This window comes from Festucalex cinctus, chromosome 3, assembly GCF_051991245.1.
Source record: "Festucalex cinctus isolate MCC-2025b chromosome 3, RoL_Fcin_1.0, whole genome shotgun sequence".
NCBI lineage: Eukaryota > Metazoa > Chordata > Actinopteri > Syngnathiformes > Syngnathidae > Festucalex > Festucalex cinctus.
The window spans coordinates 22852271-22877345 of NC_135413.1; the positions used below are offsets into that span (position 1 = coordinate 22852271).

The following is a 25075-nucleotide window of genomic DNA, read 5'->3' on the forward strand; positions in this document are numbered from 1 at the left end:
TTGAAAAAAACCATATCGGTCTATCACTAGTATATTTATAATAGTCAATAGTGCTTGCTGAGGCTTAAGAAATCTTACCCTGAGTGGAGAAATTCATTCCATGTTGTGCACTACAATGTCATTTTAACAGCAGTCAAAGCGCAAAACGATGATAGATTGTTCAAGCGCCGCGCGATTCTTTCCGACATCAGCGATTTAAATTCAGCTTGGTTAGCTGTCTCACAGGTCGGACCGCGTCTGCATCTGATTACGCCGGCGAGCATTTAATTAATAATTGGACAATTGCCGACGGTCATGTTGGTCAGCCGGCACTCTGCGGGGAAACAGATTGCCTCGCTCTGATATGCGAGCGACGAGCACGGACGGGCTGATTCTCGGAGATACGAGAACTCCGGCGTGGCGCCGTGTTAATCCAATTTCCCTCAAGGTGCAGCCTCCCCCCTGCAGGGGAGGAACGTCTGCACTGATCCTTGCTGTGCACTGATGAATAAACTCATTAGTTTCTCTCTTGTTTAAAGACAGTCATGTATGTCCCTTGTGGGAAGCTGGTGACTTTTTTTTTTTTTTTTTTGCACATGTAAGCGTGCCCCTGACACTGCTGTCAAAGAACGTGTTACATCTCTATTCCAGCACAGGATGTAGCGCGTTTGGGATGCGTTGCGCTTTGTCGATAAGGCTATCAGTCATTGTTAGGCCTTAGACAGCAAAAAATCCGCTCTCCATCATCATCAGGAATTCTACGCCCAGTTACCTCCTGCTTACAGATCAGATAAACAGGCTTTTATCACTAATTATAGTGGCGTTGGAAAATGTAATCCACTTGGCTAATTCATCATTTACAACGGGGTCTCCAAAGTCTGGCAAAGAGGACAGTTTGCAGCCCGCAGCTCGTTTTTTTGACGTTCTTGTGGCGTATGGAACCCTTCATGGCCTTCGTCACGATGATGTCACGGTGTTTACTGGAGGCAAAAACAACTTGCCGCTGCAGGTAACGGAAGTGCAGCTAGAAGTAAACAACGCTGGTTGTTTGTAGAAAATGTCGTCTTGTTGTGTTTTTGGTTGCCAGAACCGTAGAAGCACCAACAAAAACTTGAAATTCTATCACATCCCAGCCTCTGCCAGTCAAGTAATCGCAGACGGCTGTGGTTAAACGTGATTAGGCGAAAGGACTGGACTGAGTGAGGCTATCATCAACAATGCTCGTGTTTGCAGCGCACACTTCATATCAGGTAAGATTTAACAGATTCAGCCTGGACAATGATATGGGCTAGAATTAGTTGTGATTGAAATTACCGTATTTTCCGCACTATAAGGCGCACCGCATTATAAGGCGCACCTTCAATGTATGACATATTTTAATACTTTTTCCATATATAAGGCGCTACAGTAGAGGCTGGGCTTACGTTATGCATCCATTAGATGGTGCTGCGCTAAAGGGAATGTCAACAAAACAGTCAGATATGTCAGTCAAACTTACAAAATTACAAACCAGCTTTCTGACAACTCCATTCACTCCCAAAATGAATAAACAGCTGTTTTATTATTTTCTCTGAGGTAAATTATTAGTATTAGCTAGCAATCCAAGATGGCGGGATCTTCTGTGCATGCACGTCACCGATCGTGCAGGGTCAACGATAGCGTCTTGACAGCGAGACCTGTTGCGGCGCAATACCGATCCATATATAAGGCGCACTGGATTATAAGGCGCATGGTCAGCTTTTGAAAAATTTGAAGGCTTTTAGGTGCGGTTTATAGTGCGGAAAATACGGTACTGAAGTTAGCCATTATTTGTGGGATTATTTTTACACGCACAGACTAACAAAAAGTCTGTGTTTACATGCTACATGTGCGAATACTAACCGCTAGCTAACCAAACGTTAGCTGTATGTTTTAGTTTTGTCGAGGCGAAAGCGCCCACAATGGTTCCGATAACTTCTTGTAAAATTTTTGTAGGAGAGGTCCATGCCTCGTACATCCTCATCTTCTGTCCCTGTCGTTGACTTGGCAGCACTTGCGACCGCACGACATCAAAAGTCCTCGCTCAAGTTGTTATATTCTAAATTTTGAACATGTCCATTCCAGATGTACACATGTAATGTTTTATAGGCCTTCAGTTTATCTTTAGTATAAACGCTCAGTTTTTCTATAAGGTAGATGTAAAAAAAAAAAAAAATGCCATTAATTACATGCCATTTAAAGGAAAAATGCTATATTGGGGTATATATGTGTATGCGTGATTATTTTGGCGAAATAAATATTTTAGGGCTCAAAAGGGCTGCTCAAGAGTTGAGTACTTGTTTAGGTATTGGTCTGAGAAAAAGTGGTATCAACCTACTATCTACTAATGTGTGTAAAAAAACAAAACAAAAACAGACATTTCTTTTGCCCATTTTAAATGAACAAATTAAATAAGCGGGCTGATTAAATCAACCCGCCAATTAATCGGTTGGACTGTAATTGTAACATTCCTAAATGTCATACAAATACAAAGACAATTTAGCCACTTTATAATAAAACACAATAAAACTAAAATAGAACAGCGCTATTCCCCCTTTAAATGTATTTAATTGTCTTTTCTTTTTTTTTTCACACATTTGGCGCATCCAACTTTGAAGGCTTTCTTTTGTAGCTAATAAAAGTAGTAAACAACATGATGCACTGCAAATAACAACCACACCAAGTAAACAATGTTAAGATAATAAGTGTGCGACAGTCAATTCAACATTACCTTTGCAAAGGTTGAACTTTTTTTTTTTAATAAATCTTATTAGATGTGGTTATAATGCTGTACAGTACAACTAAGGCACACGAACTGCTTAATGTTATCTGACAATATAAAAAGGTTAACAAGAGGCCTGACAAAAAAAAAAATCCTTGCAAAACAATATCTTTTGCCAGCATCCTACAGCGGTGACGATTCGTCAAAGTCATAAATTAGCGTTAACGTCTTGCCCCTGTTCCCTTTTCATCAAACATTATTTAATGAATATTGAATAATTTATCAGGCACGCTAACAAAAGACAGAGAGGCTTGAAAGGTGAGGATGAACCATCGGAGCGGGCTTGATGAAGTTTTAAGGCTCATCTGATGAAACGTTTAATTAACGTGCAAAGCTGACCTGAGCGTGAACCGATACCTCGTGACGTGTTTCGCTACTGTTGGTGACACCGTCATTAGATTTCACTTTTGAGTTCATGTCGAGTCATTCGGTAGCGTGATGAATGGTCTTCAGTGGGACGGGCACAAAACGAGTCCTATTGCCGGGTCAAATGTGGACTTCTTGATCATTGTGTAGGGATATATAATCATATTTTTTTTCTCATATACTATACTACTACTTTGTATATAAGAAAGAAAGCAAATAATCAATTTTGATTTACCTTGTTTGAAAGAAAGATAGATGGGAATAAATAAATACATGTATAATGTTATTCAGAGTGCTATATGCCGCCATCTACAGGAATCTAATAGCCATTGCAGTGGGTGACAAACATGGATTTGATAGACAAGCTCAGAATAACCCTCTTCCGTTTGTGTGTTCTTTAAATCATCGCTACTTCTAATTTCAAATAATTTCCGTCATCTTTTGTGGCACTCTTTGTGGTAGACTTAACATGCCCAAAACTTTGTTCAATCTCAATAAGCTGCTTGAATTTCCCGAGCGGGTTTCCATATTCCACAGATAAAGTCATCCAAAATTGACTCATTGATGACAGAGACTTTTCTCCACCCATTCCCATTTAAAAAAAAATAGAAAATAATGTGGTTGACGACAATTCCTGTCCCTGGCGCTCCTCGGTAGGTTTCCCGTTGACGATGTTTGTACGTCAACGGCGCTCAAAGGGTTAATTATGTTTATAGCTTGCATACTGAGAGCTGTTAATCCTACATAACACATTGAAAACATTTAACACAAGAGTCCAACCGATTAATCGACTTCCTCTTTAAACAAATTGGACAAAGTATTGTAAAACAGTCAAATGTTCTGCTTGTAATATATAACTGTTGTAAGTTATTTTATTCATTACATGTTTTAAAATTTGTCAGCTGATTAATTGGTTAAGGGAATTTTATTCTGCCAAATATTGGAATGAGCATCTGCCTAAAAATAAATATATACATATCGGGTTGTGGCCAATTAGACACAGCTCTCAGTAAGATACACTGCATGTCAACATTTTTATCAAAATGGACACAATTCTTTTATTATCTTATCATAATGTCGTGTCCAATCTGTGTCCACGCACAGGATTTGTCTGGATTTGACTCAAAAAGGGAATTGCTTCCTTCCATACATGCAGGCGCACTGCTGCATTATATTTTGCATGTAGCATCGCATCAGCGCATCTCGGCCGCACGCTGCGCCTCGCCTCTTCAATCAGTGGCGGCAAGTGAACTCTGGCCCGTTTCCAAAGTCAATTGATGGATTTCCGCGTTATCATCCAGGCAATTTGAGCCCAATAACACAAAGTTCCCTCCCGCGCGCGCTTATTCAGCAGCCATCTACCTTGCATGCGATCAATGGGCAGCTGTCAGGACGCTGAAGGGAGCACACGTTAAACCGCATCTGGGATTCGGATGCTGAATAACTGCCCGCACGACGGGGGTGCCTCTTGAATAATACAGCAGCACAGCCGCGTGTCGCATCTCCTTTGGCCCCACGCCGGGCAAACGCTTGTGCACCCGGAGCAGGTCGGGGCACTCAGGACACGGTGGATCATGTCTTCGATACACAATGCTGCGGTGGGGGGAAAGCGTCATGGAATAGACCGCAAAGATTTCCAGATCTTTACGACCTGGATTTGTTTTAAATTATCTAACAAATTAACTGCACTTTTTTTTCCAATCATGTTGTTGCTTTGAAATTTAGAAACATTATTACATGTTTCTGATAAAAAAAAAAAAAAAAGTTTACACACCCCTGTTCAAAGGCCAGATTTTTGTGATAAATTAAAAAAAATAAAAATCCATCATTAATGTGACCTACTGTATAATCAATACAACTCGGGGTTTTTTTATACTTGGGAGAGGGGAAGTAATAATAAACAACTAATATAATGTTTGCATAAGTGTACACACCCTCTTAAAACTGTGGATGTGACATTATTATTATTATTATATATTTTTTTCCCCTAGGGCCGATGCCGATAATCAATACTATATTGCATCCCACATGGCTTTAATTATGTGCACTTTTATATACAGTGTATTGCTTTCCTTGATGTAACGTATTTGGCGAATTGAGATCCAGATTTTGTACAAGAGTGGCAGCAAAATATACAGCAAGACATTCAAACTTCACTCATTTGCTCCCCAAAACGTATAAATACGTTGTTTAAAAAAAAAATGTTTTAAGTGTCCCAAAGACGTTTTTTTTAAATGCTCGAGCATACAGAAGGCTTTGATTCAGCCTCTCAACTGCAAAGAACGTTTGAAGAAACGGTAGTTAAAACAGCCAACAGGTGGCAGCAGAGCAAAGAAGATCAATCAGGACCATGTTGAAAAAAAGCTTAATTACTCACAATTCTAAATAGATTCGTGAAAATTGATTAAGCTTAGCTATATTCTAATGCTAATTGCTGCTAAATGAAAACAGATAGAAATATCCTTTTTTTTCCTGATGAAAGAAGAGACTTTGATCTTTCTTTTGATAGGTTCCATGTTTTTATATTAGCAACACAACATTCTGTGGGCCTTGCAAAATCAGTCAAAATCCAGTAAAACTGCCGGGAGCGAACGGAATTGCTTCTGTGAAAATGGCTGGGAGCGAATGAGTTTTAATCTGCCTGACAACATAATCCATCCATCCATCCATTTTCTTGACCGCTTATTCCTCACAAGGGTCGCGGGGGGTGCTGGCGCCTATCTCAGCTGGCTCTGGGCAGTAGGCAGGGGACACCCTGGACTGGTTGCCAGCCAATCGCAGGGCACACAGAGACGAACAACCATCCACACTCACAAGCACACTTAGGGACAATTCGGAGCGCCCAATTAACCTGCTATGCATGTCTTTGGAATGTGGGAGGAAACCGGAGTACCCGGAGAAGACCCACGCGGGCACGGGGAGAACATGCAAACTCCACCCAGGAAGGCCGGAGCCTGGACTCGAACCGAAGACCTCAGAACTGGGAGGCGGACGTGCTAACCACTCGATCACCGTGCCGCCCCTGACAACATAATATTTTTCAAAATACTATCATCAACATGCCAAAAAAAAATGGAAAATGTAGCTCCCACCTTTTCATTTCAAAATGTTTTGAAAACATCCAAAGCAAGAACAGCACTTTTTATTTCACATCGTTTTGCAGCTTGTTCTTTGCAAAAAATAAAATAAAATAAAAATCTGACATCGTCACATGGCGACACTGAACAAAAATGTAACGTACACCTTTTGTTTTTGCTCCTGTTTTTCACGAGTTGAACTCAAAGAGCTAAGACTTTCTGTTGTAGAAAAAAAGGCCCATGTCTCTCTCTTTTTTTTTTTTTTTCCACAGTGTTTGTGAGCACTTTTCCTTTGCCAAGATCATCATTCCACCTCACAGGTGTGGCATATCAATAAACTGATCAGACAGCATGATTATTGCATGGGTGTGGCTCCCACAATAAATGAACATTCTCAGATGTGTGTACAGGGGGCTTAAAAAGAAAGTTTTTTTTTTTTTTTTTTTTTTTTGGGTATTATTTAGAGGTGTCAAACACAAGGCACAGGATTTTTACAGTAAATCCTAATTTCTGCACCATGAACAAAACATTTTAGTATAACAGCACATTACTGCCATTTATGTGTAATTTGAGGCACACTTGTGCTATCTTCAAATACCACATCTATGATGTGGATGAGATAAATCGGCAAAGTAGAAGTGCTCACTTATACTGATTTAAACAGATTTGTGAACATTATTTGACAGAAATGGGCATATTGTGTACATACATAGCAGAAAGTGTCGCGTTTATATTTTTGTACAGGTGAGCAAAATATAACATTATTAATATAATTAATATAGCATTATTCTACACCACTGTGACGGCCACCACAATACCAAACATTGTTATAATGAATATTGGTCCAACCGTGTCAATTAAAACTGTGCAGTATCTTAGAAAAGTCATAATATTGCATATTGTTTGAGTTGAATATTGTGAATTGTTCCGAGTATAAAGGTAAGATTTTAATGTGAGGTCTGTTATGTCAGTGACTGGCCATGCATGCAGACTGAACAGAGCCGAATTGAGCTCTTATCTTTTGCTCATTTTTTAAAATATATTCTGACTAAGTAGGCGTATTTTGTTCAAGTGGACTGAAGGACATTTAAAAGGTCGCAGTGGCAAAATTGGAGCCAGAACTTTTAATGCTAATCCATCTGATTTCGCTTTCATTTCACCACGCTGGCTATGTGAATATTTTTAGATTCGATGACCATGCCAAAGCCATTCCTTTTACGTGGAGTGACCGCTTTACCAAAAGAAAAACGTGATGCAGCTTGCACTTTAAGTAAAAGTCGTTTTAATTAGTGACAGGCAAAAATATTTGTAAGACCTGCATGGAGACTTTTTATAATCACTTTATACATATTGTGGAATTTTTGTTTGGTGGTCATTGTCATTAATTTCATTCATTTTTAAAGAAAGATTGTTTAATTGTGATGTGTAGGTCTGTTTTTTTTGGGGGGGGGGGGGGGGATCTAAAACAGTGGTGGTGTCCAAACTACCGCCCCAGGGGCCATTAACTACTCAAGAGTTTAGTGCCTATACAGGAATTGGTCTGGAAAAAGCGTTATTGAACGTCCTGAGTCAAATTTATATCTCGTTGAAATAAAGTTTGGGAAACATTGTTCTGACCCAGCCATGCCCAAATGTTTTTGCTCCAAGATCTACTTTGTAAAGGGATACTTAACTCATTGAACGGTTTTCAGCACCGAAAAGTTAATATTTTGTGTAGAATGAATGTGGTAACTTCATTATTTTTCATGTACAATTAGTAATTTTAAAAAGTAATTTTTCTACTTGCTGTCGACTGATGATGACATCACCTGTGCTGAGGAAGTAGGTAACTGCCAATCATTGCTCACTTGTTTTCTGGGTTTGGTCAATAAACTGAGCCATGATTGGTCATTGCCTACTTCCTCAGCATAGGTGATGTCATCATCAGTTGCCAGCAAGTAGAAAAATTACTTTTTAAAATTACTAATTGTACATGAAAAATAATGAAGTTACCACATTAATTATAGATAAAATATTAACTTTTTACTGCGGAAAATGGCTCAAAGAGTCAAGTATCCCAGCCAGCCAAACACAATCAACTCTTTATTTATTTTCTTCCGCAGGGTCCCCACTCGGGGATTGAACCCCCATAGTGACCCTGTCGCTGGTTTATGAGCACAGAGCACTACCAGTGAGCTAAAATGAGCTAAAATTCACTTATTCAGATAATAGGCCTGCGATTGGCTGGCAACCACTTCATGGTGTACCCCGCCCACTGCCCGGAGCCAGCTGGGATAGGCTCCAGCACCCCCGTGACTCTTGTGAGGAGTAAGCGGTTAAGAAAATGGATGGATAGCTAGATAATAGGCTGACCTCTTTGTTGTTGTTGTTGTTGTTGTTGTTTTTTAAATGTCATACAATCCAAACCTACAAATGCCGATACCTTTTGACTAGTCGATTTGTATCGATGTATTGGGCACAGCTGGTCTAAGCCAATTAACTCATTCACTCCCAAAAACGTATTTATACGTTTTTTAGGTTTTTCTATGCTAGAGTTTTTGTATGAAGGTTTTGATGCGGTTTCTGACCTGAAGCGGTCACTTAAAGCGATGGTACTTATTACAATAAAAAAACGGCCAGCAGGTGGCAGCAAAGTATAAGAGATCAACCAGGTCCATGTTGCAACAAGCTCTTTTTCCCAGTATTTTCAACAGGTTTGTGAATAATGATAATTGCTACAAAACATAAAAACATAAAAAAAATATATACTGTACTTTTTTTCCCCTGATGAAAGAGACACATTTTTTTTTTTGATAGCAATAGAACATGAAAATGGCTGGGAGTGAATGAGTTAATTTGGAGAAGCGTATATAAGCTACAACTAAAGCTTTTCTTTTATCCACTCAGATTTTCACAACTCAAAACAACCCTACCAGTACTTTCTCCTTTGAGCTCTGAAGGGTTCTCATGTGCACCTGACGCACTGATGCGTGCACCCACGGAGCTTTTTTTTTTCTCTCTCTCTCTCTCTCTCTCTCTCTCTCTCTCTCTCTCTCTCTCTCTCGCTCACTGTCTTCTTCACACACCGCTTACCCGGCGACATTTGGCTCGGGCTTCTCACCGCCTTGCGTCTCACGTCTTGGACACTGACACAAAATAAATGAAGACGCGGCGAAGAAGACGCAGGGTTCAGAGTTTGAAGGCTGCGTGGCTGAGGTGTGAAAGCATTGGTGTGTAAAATTAGCCTGACAGCCGCGCTGTTGTTCCAGCATCTCATTGTGAGAGGCCGTCACGTCACTATACTCGCCTGTTCGCTGTCTGCTCGTCCTCCGCATTCTCTTTTGTCATACAGAAGATGACGGTAGTTTAAGTGATTTTATTTAAAGAAGTCATATGTTTGTTTGTTGTCTTGGTGTGGGTTGCTGGTTGACCCAGTCAGAAGTGCATTCAGTGTTGTTTTGTCTGCTTGAAATTCCCCTAAAATCATTTTTAGGAGAGAGGTGACGGCAAGCACTGCAAAACACATCCCATTGACCTGTAGTTTATTACCCTCGCTTTTTTTTTTTTTTTTTTTTAATTAAGTCTTCATTTGTCCGTCGACTTGTTGCTTAAAAAAATAACCTTGGTGAGACATGGACTAAGGAAGAAACTATTGAGCATTGGTACACATCCAGTCATTTTTAAAGGGAACATATATTAGGGATAGACTGATTAATGGCCGATGCCGATATTTGTCACAATGCCAAATATCGTATATTGTAGCGATTTGGGGGTTTTCATCAGGAATTGTGAGATGTTCACAGACAGCTTTTACTTCAACATATTTGGAACATATTCAGACAATTTTTCACTGCGAAAATCTTTTGAAACGTTTTACGAACCCTAACAAAACACCCAAATGAGCTTACATTCGCATGAATTTGTCACACAGTGAGATGCAGGGAAATTTTCATTTATGGATCTTTTTAAATGTCCTCTTTATAAAAAAAAAAAAAAAAAAAAAAGGAACTCCCTAAACTTTTTAATTTAAAAAATAAATAAATAAATCAAGAAATTATATTGAAATTTTAATAAAAAAAATATTTACAGTAGAAATCTTTAGGTTTCTATTTACTTGATTTTTCATTTTTATTTTACATTTTTTTTGTGCTCATTCACATGCTAATTACCCTGCAAACTCCCTGCAGTTTTTGTTATAATTTTTTTTAAAGTAATCTGTCAATATAGTTGAATTTTCTTTTCTATTTTACTGCAAATGAATATTGGCTTGGAATATCGGTTATCGGCCTCCTTGACTACTAATAATCTGTATCGGTATCGGCCATTGGAAAAAAACATATCGGTCTATCACTAACATATATTGACATTGGAATTGCCTCTATACAAATAGTTGGGGTTCTGTTGTCCCTACCCCACCCATAAAATGTAAAATTAAACATGATTTTAATAACAGTTTAATCTGTCGATTACTTTCTCGATTAATCAATGAATCAGATTTGAAAAAGTTTTCATTCACATGCTATTTTTCCAAAACAGGTAATTTTTTTCCCAATTGATAGTTCAAAAACTGTATTAACGTGATCTTTTTATGATTCATTTATTGGTTTGGTTGGTAACATGTCAGGCTAAAATATTGGTAATTGCTTTCCAAAGTTAAAACAGATGTTTGTAAATGTCTTATTTGGATTCAGTACAATGATAATCAGTCTGCTTTCATAGAGGTAAAATGTGGTGAATATTTACTGTCGAGGCTGAAATTCTGAGGATATGGACAATTTTAGGTCTCTAAACAATTAATTGGTCAGCAAAAACAATCGATTAGTTGTCAGTTAATCGATTAATCGTTGCACTTCTACATTCAACTTAGTTTGTTGTCTGCCTATAGTTCTGAAAATGTGGATGAGCCATTCCTGTGACAAAACAACAAATTTGCCTACAAACGGACAAATTCATAAATGAGCTAGAGACGTGTCAGGTTTAGAGTGCCTTGTTGTCAGCTGTGAGTGTGCGCACGTTACACAGAGAACAACAAGAGAGAGTGTAGGGTGGATTTTTTTTTCTTTTTCTTTTTGAAGTCCAACCTGACCAGCATGTGGACCGAGGATTCAGGCTGGCGTGGCCACTTTAGAGCACCTCGTCGTCTGCCATGAGTGTGTGTAGACGTTGAATCAATCTCAACTTGTTCTAGCCAACATGTATAGATATTTTAACAAAAACAAAACATCGCAAATGAAGTAATCATTTACTGTGTGCTCAGTTTGAATTCTGCTCTCTATTTTATGGTGGTGTTTGTAGCATATTTTGTACTGCTGCTTTGATCCACTTCTGATCACATGTTGACCACTTTGCTGCTCTCATCCATCGCGCGGCTGATTCCGCATTCACAAAGCAAAACGTTAAGAGGAGGATACAGCGTTTCCTCTCGAGCAATTCCTCACCACGGTTGAGAGTTGAACCACGACTGGCTGAGAGCAAACAGGACGGTGTTTGTCTCCTTTGCAGCGAAAGAAATGAAATAAACGAGGAGCGGTTCCCTCCAATGGGCCGTGTCTAGCGTTGGCCTGCCCTGCAGTGAGGCAAGGTTATTCACATGAAAGATGGTGTTGAGATTAGCGAGCCCTGCCCGGGCTCGCGCCGATGTCCAGCGACGCCGCGCTGTGTGATTTATGAGCGTCGTGCTATCCGCGCTCGCCGCATGAATAAACCATGTGGGCAGAATTAAGCTCCTGTTAAACGACGCACAGCACTTTCCCGGGAGCCTCGGCCTCCGAGAGGGACTCCCTGTCAGGAAAGTTGTGCTGTTGTCTTATGGCACTTTCATTAGGCCGCTTATTGATGGCAGGCAGCGGAATCTTCTCTCAGCGACCTCCAAATTGCACATAATGAATGACTTTGAAGTTGAAGTTGGATTATATTAAGTCTGGTAATGATTCGAAGGCTGTCTGAGATGAACAAAGATGCGGGAAAAAATAGAATGTTTGGAAGTTAACCACAATGTCAACAGCAGCCCTGTAACAACTAATGATTGGCTTACATTAATTGACACTGAATTGACTGTTGACTGCTGGCGTCAAAATGCTTCGGCAACTTCAATGCTGCTTGCAAAAATTCTGTTGAATCCATTTCAACTTGTTCTCGCTCTAAAGAACGACATCAGCCATGGGAAGTCTTTCACGATGGCACAACTCATCCATGTCGCATTGTACTGATCAATGCAACACCAACAAAAACAATCAGAGACCGATTATCCCACTCTATTAAAATATTGAAAAACACCATTTCCGCACGCTGCAAACATGTTTTTCATAAGGAAGTAAAACGGCAGAATATTCCAAACCAATCAGTGAACAAGGAGCAATCAACGTTATCCTGAGCCCGACAACATCGATTACAACAGGCATTTGTATGCTGCATCTTTGGAAGATAAAAATTGACAAAAGGCTAAATGCCATTGTGAGACTTTTATTTGGTATGCTCTTTGTAGAATAAACAAACACGCAATTGAGATGAGATTTTGGCTAAGTAACGTAATCTCCACCTCAATAGCAGATCAGAATAACCAAAACAAAATTCCAAAGTTCAAATTCTGCGCCAGTGAATGTGTTCCTTCGAACACTGTGACCTATTTGCACGAATTCTTGTCTGCAATAGTTGAATTATTTTAAATTCTGTATTTTTCAAAATTTCCTCAACAAAATGACAGGTGCTGTCAGTGAAAGACATGAATTACCCATGCTTAAATTTCATTGCGAACATGTAGAGATGTAGAAAATAGCAGCGGAGCCATTAAACGAGCGCTTCGATAAACACGATGTTTTTCACAGTCGGTAGCAGGAAGTTGAGAGTCGGCTTTGTAGTCGTGTTGCTTTATTTGTGACATAGCTGCGTGTCATTGCCTCCTCCCAGCCTCTAACACATCAGACACACATGCAGGTACGCCGCTGATGCAAAGGGAAGCGCCGCAGCCTCACTAATGAGCCCTGACTCTTAATGACATCCCCCCCCCACTTCCCCTTTCCCTCACATATGCACGACGGCGCTGGCCAGCGCCGGGTCTGATCTCATTGGCACTCGGTGCGGCTTGCTTGCTTACACCTGTAACCTTTGGATCAGTCCAAATTTGGCTGCTCGGGAATCCTTCGGCGGTGATTAGCAAAACAGATTGAGCAGCAGGATGAATTCTCATAAAAAATGTATGTTGGCGCTCAGCTCACATTTAGACGATTGAACAAAGACGTGATACGCAAAAAAGCGCCTCGCTGATCAGGCATTCTCTCTGAGGCGCCGCACAAGATTGCAACGGCACGTTTTTTTTTGTTTTTTGTTTCCTCTCGACTTGCTTATGTACGAGCATATTTTAAATAAACGACCAGCAGTGAGATGAACTTGGGATATTATGTGCGATCCGGAGATAGGACGCGGCCCTCTTAGCGCGGCGTGCTGAGCAGCATTCATGGAGGAGTGCAGGTTCTGGTCAGCCAGGGGACACGCCGCTTAATTGCATTGCACTTTAATAAGTCACACGCCGAAGACATCCAGCTTTAATCATGCAGACGTCTCTGCTGATAAGCACTACAAGGGACAGAGAGGGGCGCCGCCTCATCATCAGCGGCGGATGTTTCTCTCCGCAGGTGTAAGTCCGACGGTGCCCTCATTTAGAGTCACAGGTGCGTGTCCTCTAGGGGTGGGGATCTTTGACTGTGTCACAATTCGATTCAGAATCGATTTTGACAATGATTTCTGCTTCAATTAGATGTGCAGAGAATCGTCATTATCTTGTCTAGTCTGCTTTGCAAGACAAAATGACAAATGGAGACATTAAAGTGTCGTTTTTTGTTTTTTTTTTGTTTTTTTTTTAACATTTACTCAGTTTTGAATTGTTAGGAAAGTGCATTTTTCCACAAAAACAGTGTGTGGACCACAACTGCTATTTTATAGAGCTAACAATACATTTTATAGCTTCTATAGTAGCCTATATATTCTGCCCTCACTGAACAGAATGAGTACAGTTTGGCAAATAGCAAACAGTCCCTCAAAAAGAGTCCATTGTTGCTGGTTTCAAACCGTTTATTACAATCCAGTTGAGGTTAACTGTAAAACTAAACACGAAGAAAATTACACACAGTGAGTGACTTGCATCCCGAACGTAGCTAGCTTAAGGCTAATGAACAGTGGAAAGCGGCATTGACGTGCTGAGTCAGTAGCGCTAATTAGCATGCTACTCGTGGCACTTGTATCACTCAAATGAGCGGTTATTCATACAAAATGTTACAGAAATGTGTACAAGCATCTTTACATTACTCACACAGGCATTTGTGGTTCATTTTTTTACAACAAAGTCTTTTTACTGTTAAAGCCTTTGGTGATTTTGTTGACAGCTGATGTGAGGACTTAAGGTTGTTAGCCAACTGGCATTAGCGTTAGCATTTTCAGATAGGCGTTGGTAGCACTTGTGCTTTTGTTATACTTGAGGGTAGATTTGTGTATTTTACAAGTAGCTGTACTACCATGAGTCTCGTTTTTGGTCATATATTTCCACAGGAATCACTGCCGAAGCTTATTGCGCCGACCAACCACTTGTTGATTTCAGCAAGGCGCTATGTCCTGAACACTAGATTGGCCATTAGTCGACCTCCAGCTGTTGACTAGTTGACGCAACCACCGAGCCTGAGAGTCATTTGTCGACTAGTTCAAGTTCTGTCGAGTTCAGTCGCATTGCTTACTGTGTGGTTGGCTTTACAGTCTAAAAAGTGTTTTATTTCACTGTTTTGATCATATGCGCAAACAGTTTGAAGGTTTCATCATCTGAGATAAAAGCATTCAGAAATGGGGGACAAAAATCTCCACTGGGATAATAAAATCTCTAGAGGAGATTTACTTTGATGGAATGTGAATGTTTGAAGTGTAAACAGAAGCAAAATGTCTTTATGAATGTTGATGGGGAAAAAAGGATTCATCATTACAACAGTAAAACACACCATTTAAAAAAAAACACAAAGCATTTTGGGCCCATATAAATTGAAAGGTTTGCTCCCGCTACAGGCTTCAATTGTAAATTGTGATTCACTTTCATGCTTCCCTGGTGGTGGTCATTTGTTCACAGAGGTGTTATAGACAGTGGCCATTTGGAAAAACCTCTTTGACTGATTATGGGTCAAATTATCACTTAATTCATTACTTAATAGGCATTTTTTGGTGTACATTTCTGCTGTTGGCTGGCGACCAGTCCAGGGTGTTTACCCTGCCTTTCAACTGGATGGGCTTCAGCTCACCTGCAACCCTAATAAGGAAAAGCGTTAAACAAAATGAATGGATAGATGGATGTCAGAAATGTTTTTAATATGGATGCTATAAAATACTAAGGAAATTGTTTTTGTGTTTTTCCGGGTACAATAAACGTTTTAACACAGATTTTTTGCTCTTAATGCTCAATTTTTTAACATAAATTAATTAATTTATTATGATTCAGCTCTTGGTTTGGTCCCATAACATTTCAGAAAATAGAAAAAAAAAAACGTTAATCATTGTTTTTAAAAGTAAACACAGATGTTTTATTTTGATTCAACACAAAGATAATAAGTCCACTTTCATGGAGGACCTAAAAAATTATATTTACTGCTGAGAAGCTGAAATTCTGAGCATTTAGACAATTTAAAATGAAAAAATATATTTAAGCCATTCTTCCATTATCAAAAATAATTAGATGATCAATTAGCTGTCGATTAATCGTTGCATTTCAGGCTCATACACTACTAATTTGAAAGAAATGGCAGGGGTCTGTTCAGGGAAACTTGTATCCTTGACATTTACATTTATAATCACCAAGCTGTTCCAGTGACATTAGATGCAGCCAAGCTAAATTGTTGGTGAGGCAACAAAATATGGCGTGAAATCTCATGGCACAATAGTGACGAATTGTGCATATGGTTGGATTTAAATATTTGTCCCTCTGTCCATCTGTCATTCTATCTATATCTGTCTGTCAGCCCCCTGGCCCACCCATCCGTCCATCCGCCAGTCCAAGAGAAATAATTTCACACTCACTCCAATACTTTAATTGAGTTATTTTAACTAACTAACTAACTAACTAACTAACTAACTAACTAACTAACTAACATCTGATTGGCTGTCTACAAATATATTATTTCAACCTACAAACAAACTAACTAACTAACGTCTGATTGGCTGTCTACAAATATATTATTTCAACCTACAAAAAAACAAACTAACTAACTAACAAAGTTTGTATGTAGTTTTCAAACAATTTTATAAACTCTTATAAACTCACACTTCAACACGTTTATCTAGCTAATTTAGTCAAATATTTACCTATTGTAAACTACTGTACAGTATATCATCAACTAGCTAACTAGCTAACTAACTAACTAACTAAAAATGTGTACATAGTTTTAAAACAATTTATAAACTCTTATAAACACACTTCAACACTTTTATCTAGCTAATTTACTCAAATATTTACCTATTGTAAACTACTGTACAGTATATCATCGACTGACTAACTAACTAACTAACTAACTAACTAACTCAAAATTTGTACATAGTTTTCAAACAATTTTATAAACTCTTATAAACTCACACTTCAACACGTTTATCTAGCTAATTTAGTCAAATATTTACCTATTGTAAACTACTGTACAGTATATCATCGACTGACTAACTAACTAACTAACTCAAAATTTGTACATAGTTTTCAAACAATTTTATAAACTCTTATAAACTCACACTTCAACACGTTTATCTAGCTAATTTAGTCAAATATTTACCTATTGTAAACGACTGTACAGTATATCATCAACTAACTAACTAACTAAAAATGTGTATATAGTTTTCAAACAATTTTATAAACTCACACTTCAACACTTTTATCTAGCTAATTTACTCAAATATTTACCTATTGTAAACTACTGTACATCAACTAACTAACTAACTAACTAACTAACTAACTAACTAACTAACTAACTAACAAAAATTTTGTACGTAGTTTTAAAACAATTTTATAAACTCTTATAAACTCACACCAACACTTATCTAGCTAATTTACTCAATTATTTACCTATTATAAACTACTGTACACCAACTAACTAACTAACTAACAAAAAATGTGTATATAGTTTTTAAACAATTTTATAAATTCTTAGAAACACTTCAACACTTTTATCTAGCTAATTTACTCAAATATTTACCTATTGTAAACTACTGTACATCAACTAACTAACTAACTAACTAACTAACTAACAAAAAATTGTATATAGTTTTTAAACAATTTTATAAATTGAATGGACTGACTGACTGACTGACTTCTTATAAAATATTTTTCTGAACCAATTTCCTTAATATTGACACGCCATTAAATTAAGTCAGTTAATGTTGTATTGTCGTATATTAAACTGTATATCAGTAAAACAATTCTTATCCTTATAGTTTTTTTGCATTAGTTAATCACTGTATCTATTTTTTTTGCTCTAAAAGTATGTTTTTTACGACAATATGGTTAGCTAAACAGCAATTCCTTTTCCACCAGCAGCAGAAAGTTGAATTGATTATTAAAATATACTGCATATTGTATTCTAACAGAGTCGTTTCCTTTGTAGGCAGGTCATCAGTGAGACAAAGATATGTTAAATGAGCTTATTAGGGAGGGCAATGGAGTGTCTCTCCCTGGCAAAAGAAAGATGCTGCATTATTCATTGGGCCAAGAGATAAAGCGGTCCTATTGTGTTTTTGAAGAATCTCAAAAGTGCCCTCTGACCTCACGATGGAATCATTAGGAGCAGTGCGTTTAAAGTGTGACGACAAACACACAAATGCGGCGTGTGCGTTCCGTGCTTATGAGCCCAGCTTTGTTAATGAGAGCCGATCATTTGGTCACACGGCGGACGAGCAGCGTGCGAGCGTTTGAAGTGTGAGCCGAGTTCATTGTGGCTGCCCCTCTTGATTTAATGCAGGCTTTTATTTCTTTAGCAAAGCGCTGAAAAGCAGGTAGGAGGCACATAGTAAAATGAAATGAAAACTGTGATTGGACGTGGAGGCCGCACCGAATAAATTGGCCTTTCAAGAGCAGCTTATGTGAATTATACCCCTGTGGAGATTCTCGCTCCCGTAACAAATGTATGAGTTTGTGTGTGTGTGTGTGTGTGCGTGAGCGTGGCACGCGTGTGTCATCATAAGCTCATTAGTTTTCTTCTTGCCAACAGATCTGTGACCTGTCATCACTTCTCCCAGAGAGTGTGTGTCTAAACACAACACAAAGAGGCTTCAGAGCTTCCCCTCCATCCCTCCCTCCCATTTCTGCTCCTCGGCATCTGCACAAGCGTTACGACTAGGTGAGTGTTAGGTCACGTGTCTCTCGCTATTAGCTGATGTCTTATTGTCTCGATCTTCAAGGGCTCCAATCACTTTATGTGTAGCTGGCTTTTAACAAGCACACTCGGAGAGCGCAAACCTTCGGCAAGGTTTCAACGCTTTTCACCTGCTAAATCAACTAGGATCTTCGCAGCCAAACTTTCATCCATATCCATAACTTCTTTGGAACAAACAATTTGGAAAAAAGGAAAAAAAAAAAAAAAAAAAAAACAAGGAAAAAAAAAAAGAAAGACCAGCCTACTACTTCAATTTAACCCAACTTTCTGTTTTCTTATTTTTGTTATTTTGGTTAATGTTGTATTGTAGTATATCAAACTGTATACAGTAAAACAATTCCTATCCTTATATTCTATTTTGTTTTTTTTGTTTTTTTTTTACAACATAACCAATTTTATTTATTTTTTTTTAGAGGGGGGGGGGTTGTTTTATACAAACGACTTTTTTTTAATTTTTTATTTTTATTTTTTAACACAAAACGACCTAATTTGTACTTTTTTGGGGGGGACGGGGGTTCGGATGCATGGATTTTTTTAAAACAAAAAAAAATCTGTTTTTTTTTTAAGTAGGAGTTTTGTTTTTTTCCCCCGAGTTTTTTAATTAATTAATAAATTAATGTATTTATTTATTTATTTATTTATTTATTTATTTATTTATTTATTTATTAGTTTATTTTTATTTATTTATTTTTATAAAATTAGGTTGTGCTTTTTAACAAAAAAATCTGTTGTGTGTGTGTGTGTTGTTTTTTGTTTGTTTTACAAATATTAGGTTGTTTTGTAAAAAAAAAAAAAAAAAAAGGGGATTTTGTATAAAATAAAAAAAATAAAAAATAAAAAAATGAACATTTTGTAAAAAGAATCCCCCAAAATGTTTCGCTTTGCAAAAGAACAACCCATCAATTTGGATCAAGTTGACCTGAGTAGTAGATCAGTCTTTTTTTTTTTGTGTCTTTTTTACCCAAATTGGGTTAATTTTGATGTTTGATCCTTTTGTTCATCCATTTTATCTATAGCACTTACACATATTGACAAATGGGCATTCACACTAAAATTGTTAAAAAAAAATAAATCAATAAAAAGATCTTCAATGAACCTCACATCATGTATGAGTCAAGATTCAAACCCAGAACCTCAATAATGTGAAGCAGCCACTACTCCAAAGTGGTGCCAGACATATTTATTCAACATTTAAATAACAAATATCCAAAGTAGAATGCTTACACACATTTTTGCTTTTTGCATAAAAAAAATAATTTAAAGTATTTTAAGGACCATTAAATGCACTGAAAAGTGGCATTGTTTGGCAAACAAAAGCATTAGGCTGCACAGTGCCTCAGTGTCTGTATTCTCTGTAGAAATTAATTGGCACATCCTTGGAAAAAATCCAACTAGGAATGCACACTTGACTACATTTGCAGCAATGTGGAAACAATATATTGAATAGTTATTTTTTTTAATGATATGACCAACAGGGATGGTGCGGTGTGATAGTGGTTAAAATGTCTGCCTTACAGTTCTGAAGTTTTGAGTTTGAATCGAGGCCTCGTCTAAAATACCAAAAATATGCGTTTTAGGTTAAATTAAGACAATAACTTGTCCACAGGTGTGGACAACTGTCTATGTCTTTTACTTGCTGTATTAATTACTTGGTTATTTTCAGAGGAAAAAAAGAGATATAAAAGCAATATAATATTAAATATTCGTCAATCATCACATGGTAGTGGTACAAATTTTGATGGGAATTTCCCCAGGAAGCTTATTGACCCATGATGCTAGTCATAAAAACATTGAATTGACTGTGGAGGAATCAATTAATTGTTTTATGGAATCTTTTTCAATTCATTTTCAAAAAATGTGTTTTTTTTTTCCACATAAATAGTGACATAGAGCACTTAATTGCCTCCAGATCAGTTCCACTTAATTGACCGTGTTCATAACAATCATTCAGCCAAATGAATTTAATTCCCATCCGCTGCCATCACAACTCATGACTTGGATCGACGTGGCAGATGAAATTCAAATCAGATAAGTTTTTTTTTAAATAAAATAATATATCTTTTATGACATTCACAAAAACAGGAGTGTTTCTAATACATCACCGAGAAGTTTCACTCCACTAAACCGACACATTTCCCCACTCCGCTGCGAAACCCATCCTGCAAAAAGATATCCAGGACATCGCCACTTTATGTAACAGCTGCTGGCCTCCCACCACTTGTGAGGTCAGCCAAATATAAGTTGACAGGTGACGCGCCAGTCCACTCGTCCAGAACAGTCGACGGCGAGTGGTCTCAACACCGGAGCAGTAAAAAAATAAATAAAAAATCGCTCCTGTCAATCAAGTCGTGGCCCTCTTGTGTTTAAGTAGATTATTTCGGAGGACGGTGCAGAATATGAAAGCAGCTGTCTCCTGTAACCGGCGCGCACCTTGATTAATCATCCTGTTCAGGAAACGAACGTGACGGTAACCTCTGCCTGCTCGGATGGACTCCTACTTAGAGCAAGTGAAGCGCTGATTGATTTTCCCTCACTTGTGAGTGAACTACATGCAAGCAATCAATGCCGAAGATTAGCGGGACGTGTGAACGCTGAGGTTATAATTGATCTCAATTATTATATAAAAGTGTACATCTACATTTTGTTTTTCAAAGATGGTGTCAGACTTCCTTTCAGTTCCAAGTGCAAGTTGCTTCTAATGGCAGTCTTTCTCTCTAAGGCGGACGCCAGTTTAGCGCTATTACCTCTAATAGCATGCAGGTATTAACCTATGCCACGTTGTGCACACTCATTCTTTATAGTTAGTCCCCATTTGCTTGAATAAGACCTGCAGACGGAGGGAATTCATCACTGTCAGCCCCCTCGCATCGTACGTTATCTCCCCTCGCATGTACGTCTAATGAAATAAGCTGCAGGTCGCAACAAATCACCATCTCTGTCACTGTCACTGTTGAAGGTTGAAGGTCTCCCCGAAGGAGGCCAAGCACGGAAACATTGCATTGGAAGAATATGTATTCTATAAGAATCTGTTTTGGGAATTTCAGCTACTTTCTTGGGTCTCGAGCTACGTCCAATGAATGGAAGAGATTGAATAATTCTTGAAACTTGAAATCTTATCTTGTGTGCAAGGGTGTTCATTTTAGTTATTTCGTTTTTATTTTTTTATTTTTTATTTTTTTAGTTCTAATTAGTTTTCAGGGTTAGTTTTTATTAGTTTTATTTTATTTTTTATAATGCTTAGTCTTAATTTAATTTTAGTTAGTTTCAGTATTAGTTTTCTTTTCTCTTTTTTGTATTTGAAATATGTATCACTTGTTAACTCATTTGCTCCCAAAGGCGTATTTATATCTTTTTATGGGGGCTTTTTTTAATGTTAGAGCATACAAAAGGCTTTGAAGCAGCCTCTCAACTGCAGAGAACGGGTGAAGCAATGGTAGTAATTATAAAAACATCCAACAGGGGGCAGCAGAGTATACGAGATCAACCAGGGCCATGTTGGAAATAAGCTAATTTCACCACAATTCTAAACAGATTTGTGAATAATGATAAAACTTAGCTGTATTCTAATATTAATAGATGCAAAACAGAAACGGATAGAAATATGCTTTTTTTTTCCTGATAAAAGAAGCGACTAATTTTTCTTTCGGTAGGTTCCATGTTTTTATAGCAATAGAACACAATATTCTGTGGGCCTTATAGTATGTGGTTATTTTGTCTTTATCATTGTGTTATTATAGCCATTTTTTTTTTAAATAATTGAAGTAAAAAATGTACAAACATGGAGTCAATGAAGAGCATGTATGCGCGCATATTTTGTCCACATCTAAAATACTGTTTTTCTCATATATCTGGTTGGGAAGTGTCTGCCCCCAAGTAGCACTGATGAAAAATCGTGGCCCACTCCAGCATTTAAATTGCCCATCCCTGACAATTCTGTGGTCAAAATAAACATACTTTTTTTTCCTCACACTGTAGATTTTTCTTTTTTCTTTTTCTTTTTTAAACTTCATCTGCAAATCACCTTACCCAAATGTCTGTTTTCAAAATCAAACGTGATCCTTGAACACTTGAAAGTTTGCCCACCCCTGGTTGAGTTAAAAGAATTGTCTTCCAAAATGTCATGTCATGGCTAACTGATTCTGTTATCAGAATGCAGTAGAATATCTAAGGTCAAACACAATCCGGTCCGGGACGCTGGTCAAACTTCAATTTGTTCACATGTATAGTAAATAATTGTAATGTCACCACCACAAATCCTGGATTTAATGTTGAGGAAAGTTCATTAACTTTCATACAAGTCTAAAGATTGTAAGATTAATATATAGTTTACAGTTTATATAGTTATACTGTGCTGTAATTCTGCAACCAGTTCAGGTTGTACCCCGCCTACTGCCCGAAGCCAGCTGGGATAGGCTCCAGCACCCCCGCGACCCTTGTGAGCAAGTTAAGAAAGTGGATGGATTGATGGATGGATGGATGGATGGATGGATGGATAGTTGGATGGATGGATAGTTGGATGGATAGATAGATGGATGGATAGTTGGATGGATGGATGGATGGATAGATAGATGGATAGTTGGATGGATGGATGGATGGATAGTTGGAGGGATGGATGGATAGTTGGATGGATGGATGGATGGATGGATGGATAGTTGGATGGATGGATAGTTGGATGGATAGATAGATGGATGGATAGTTGGAGGGATGGATGGATGGATGGATAGTTGGATGGATGGATAGATGGATAGTTGGATGGATGGATGGATGGATAGATAGATAGTTGGATGGATGGATGGATGGATGGATAGATAGATGATAGATGGATGGATAGATAGTTGGATGGATGGATAGATAGTTGGATGGATGGATAGATAGATAGATGGATGGATAGTTGGATGGATGGATAGATAGATAGATGGATGGATAGGTGGATGGATGGATGGATAGTTGGATGGATGGATGGATAGATGGATAGTTGGATGGATGGATGGATGGATAGATAGATGGATGGATAGTTGGATGGATGGATGGATAGTTGGATGGATGGATGGATAGATGGATAGTTGGATGGATGGATGGATGGATGGATAGATGGATAGTTGGATGGATGGATAGATAGATGATAGATGGATGGATAGATAGATGGAGGGATAGATAGTTGGATGGATGGATGGATAGTTGGATGGATGGATAGATAGATGGATGGATAGTTGGATGGATGGATGGATAGTTGGATGGATAGATGGATGGATGGATGGATGGATGGATAGATGGATAGTTGGATGGATGGATAGTTGGATGGATAGATGGATGGATGGATGGATGGATGGATGGATGGATGGATAGATAGATGGATAGTTGGATGGATGGATGGATGGATAGTTGGAGGGATGGATGGATAGTTGGATGGATGGATGGATGGATGGATGGATAGTTGGATGGATGGATAGTTGGATGGATAGATAGATGGATGGATAGTTGGAGGGATGGATGGATGGATGGATAGTTGGATGGATGGATAGATGGATAGTTGGATGGATGGATGGATGGATAGATAGATAGTTGGATGGATGGATGGATGGATGGATAGATAGATGATAGATGGATGGATAGATAGTTGGATGGATGGATAGATAGTTGGATGGATGGATAGATAGATAGATGGATGGATAGTTGGATGGATGGATAGATAGATAGATAGATGGATGGATAGTTGGATGGATGGATGGATGGATAGATGATAGATGGATGGATAGATAGTTGGATGGATGGACTGTAATTAATATAGTATTTAAGACGTTTGGGTCTCACCTTTCCCTTTAGAACGTATCTTTTAAAAAGACAAAAAAATCAAACAAATCAAACAAAAAAAAGGCACAAAAAAAAAATCATTCTGTCATCATGTCAATCATCCTGTGATGCTTTCTGAACTGAATCCCAATCATGGTGTGACGTTATTATTGTTTCAGATCGAGTGATGGGGTCACTTGTTGCTCTGTCGGCCCTGCTCCTCATTTTGGGCTCGACGGCTCATGTATGGACCCTCAACCCCGACGACCCCAATGTCTGCAGCCACTGGGAAAGGTCAGCATGTTTCTTCTTCTGCAAAAAAAAAAAAAAAAAGAGATCTGAATAAAAACCAGCAGTAAGTGCTTGTTGAGGCTGCAGCATCTTTATTTGAAACAGGCTCTCTTTACCAAAGTCTCAGATCCATTCCGAGCCATTACAGCCGTATCGATCCGACACAGGCCGAGTCGCGGCGCGGTGAGGGATGGGAGGAGTTGCGGCATCAAATGAAATACGCAGGCAAATTGATCAGGCTACTCTCATCCTAATCAATCACAACAGCCACAGAGCCGGAATAATTATTAAGCTGCGCCCGGGTTGTGTCACTTATGAGAAATAAAATGGAATAATTTCTGTCTTCGCGAGGGGGCGGAAAGAAAAGTGTGAAGATATATTACCTGGATTATTGCCTGACCAAGGTGAGGGTA

At 38.4% G+C, this 25075-nt stretch overlaps 1 protein-coding gene across 4 annotated transcripts in view; it reads left to right on the forward strand.

Moving 5' to 3' along the window:
- The window catches only part of megf11 (multiple EGF-like-domains 11), a 138780-nt gene that overhangs the window by 19278 nt on the left and 94427 nt on the right, over positions 1-25075 (forward strand). For all 4 annotated transcript variants that reach the window (XM_077516748.1, XM_077516747.1, XM_077516749.1 and 1 more), the window contains 2 exons: positions 18417-18545; positions 24551-24665. In XM_077516748.1, coding sequence (XP_077372874.1) covers positions 24559-24665 — 107 coding nt within the window. In that variant the 5' untranslated portion in view covers positions 18417-18545; positions 24551-24558. The remainder of the gene's footprint in view (positions 1-18416; positions 18546-24550; positions 24666-25075) is intronic.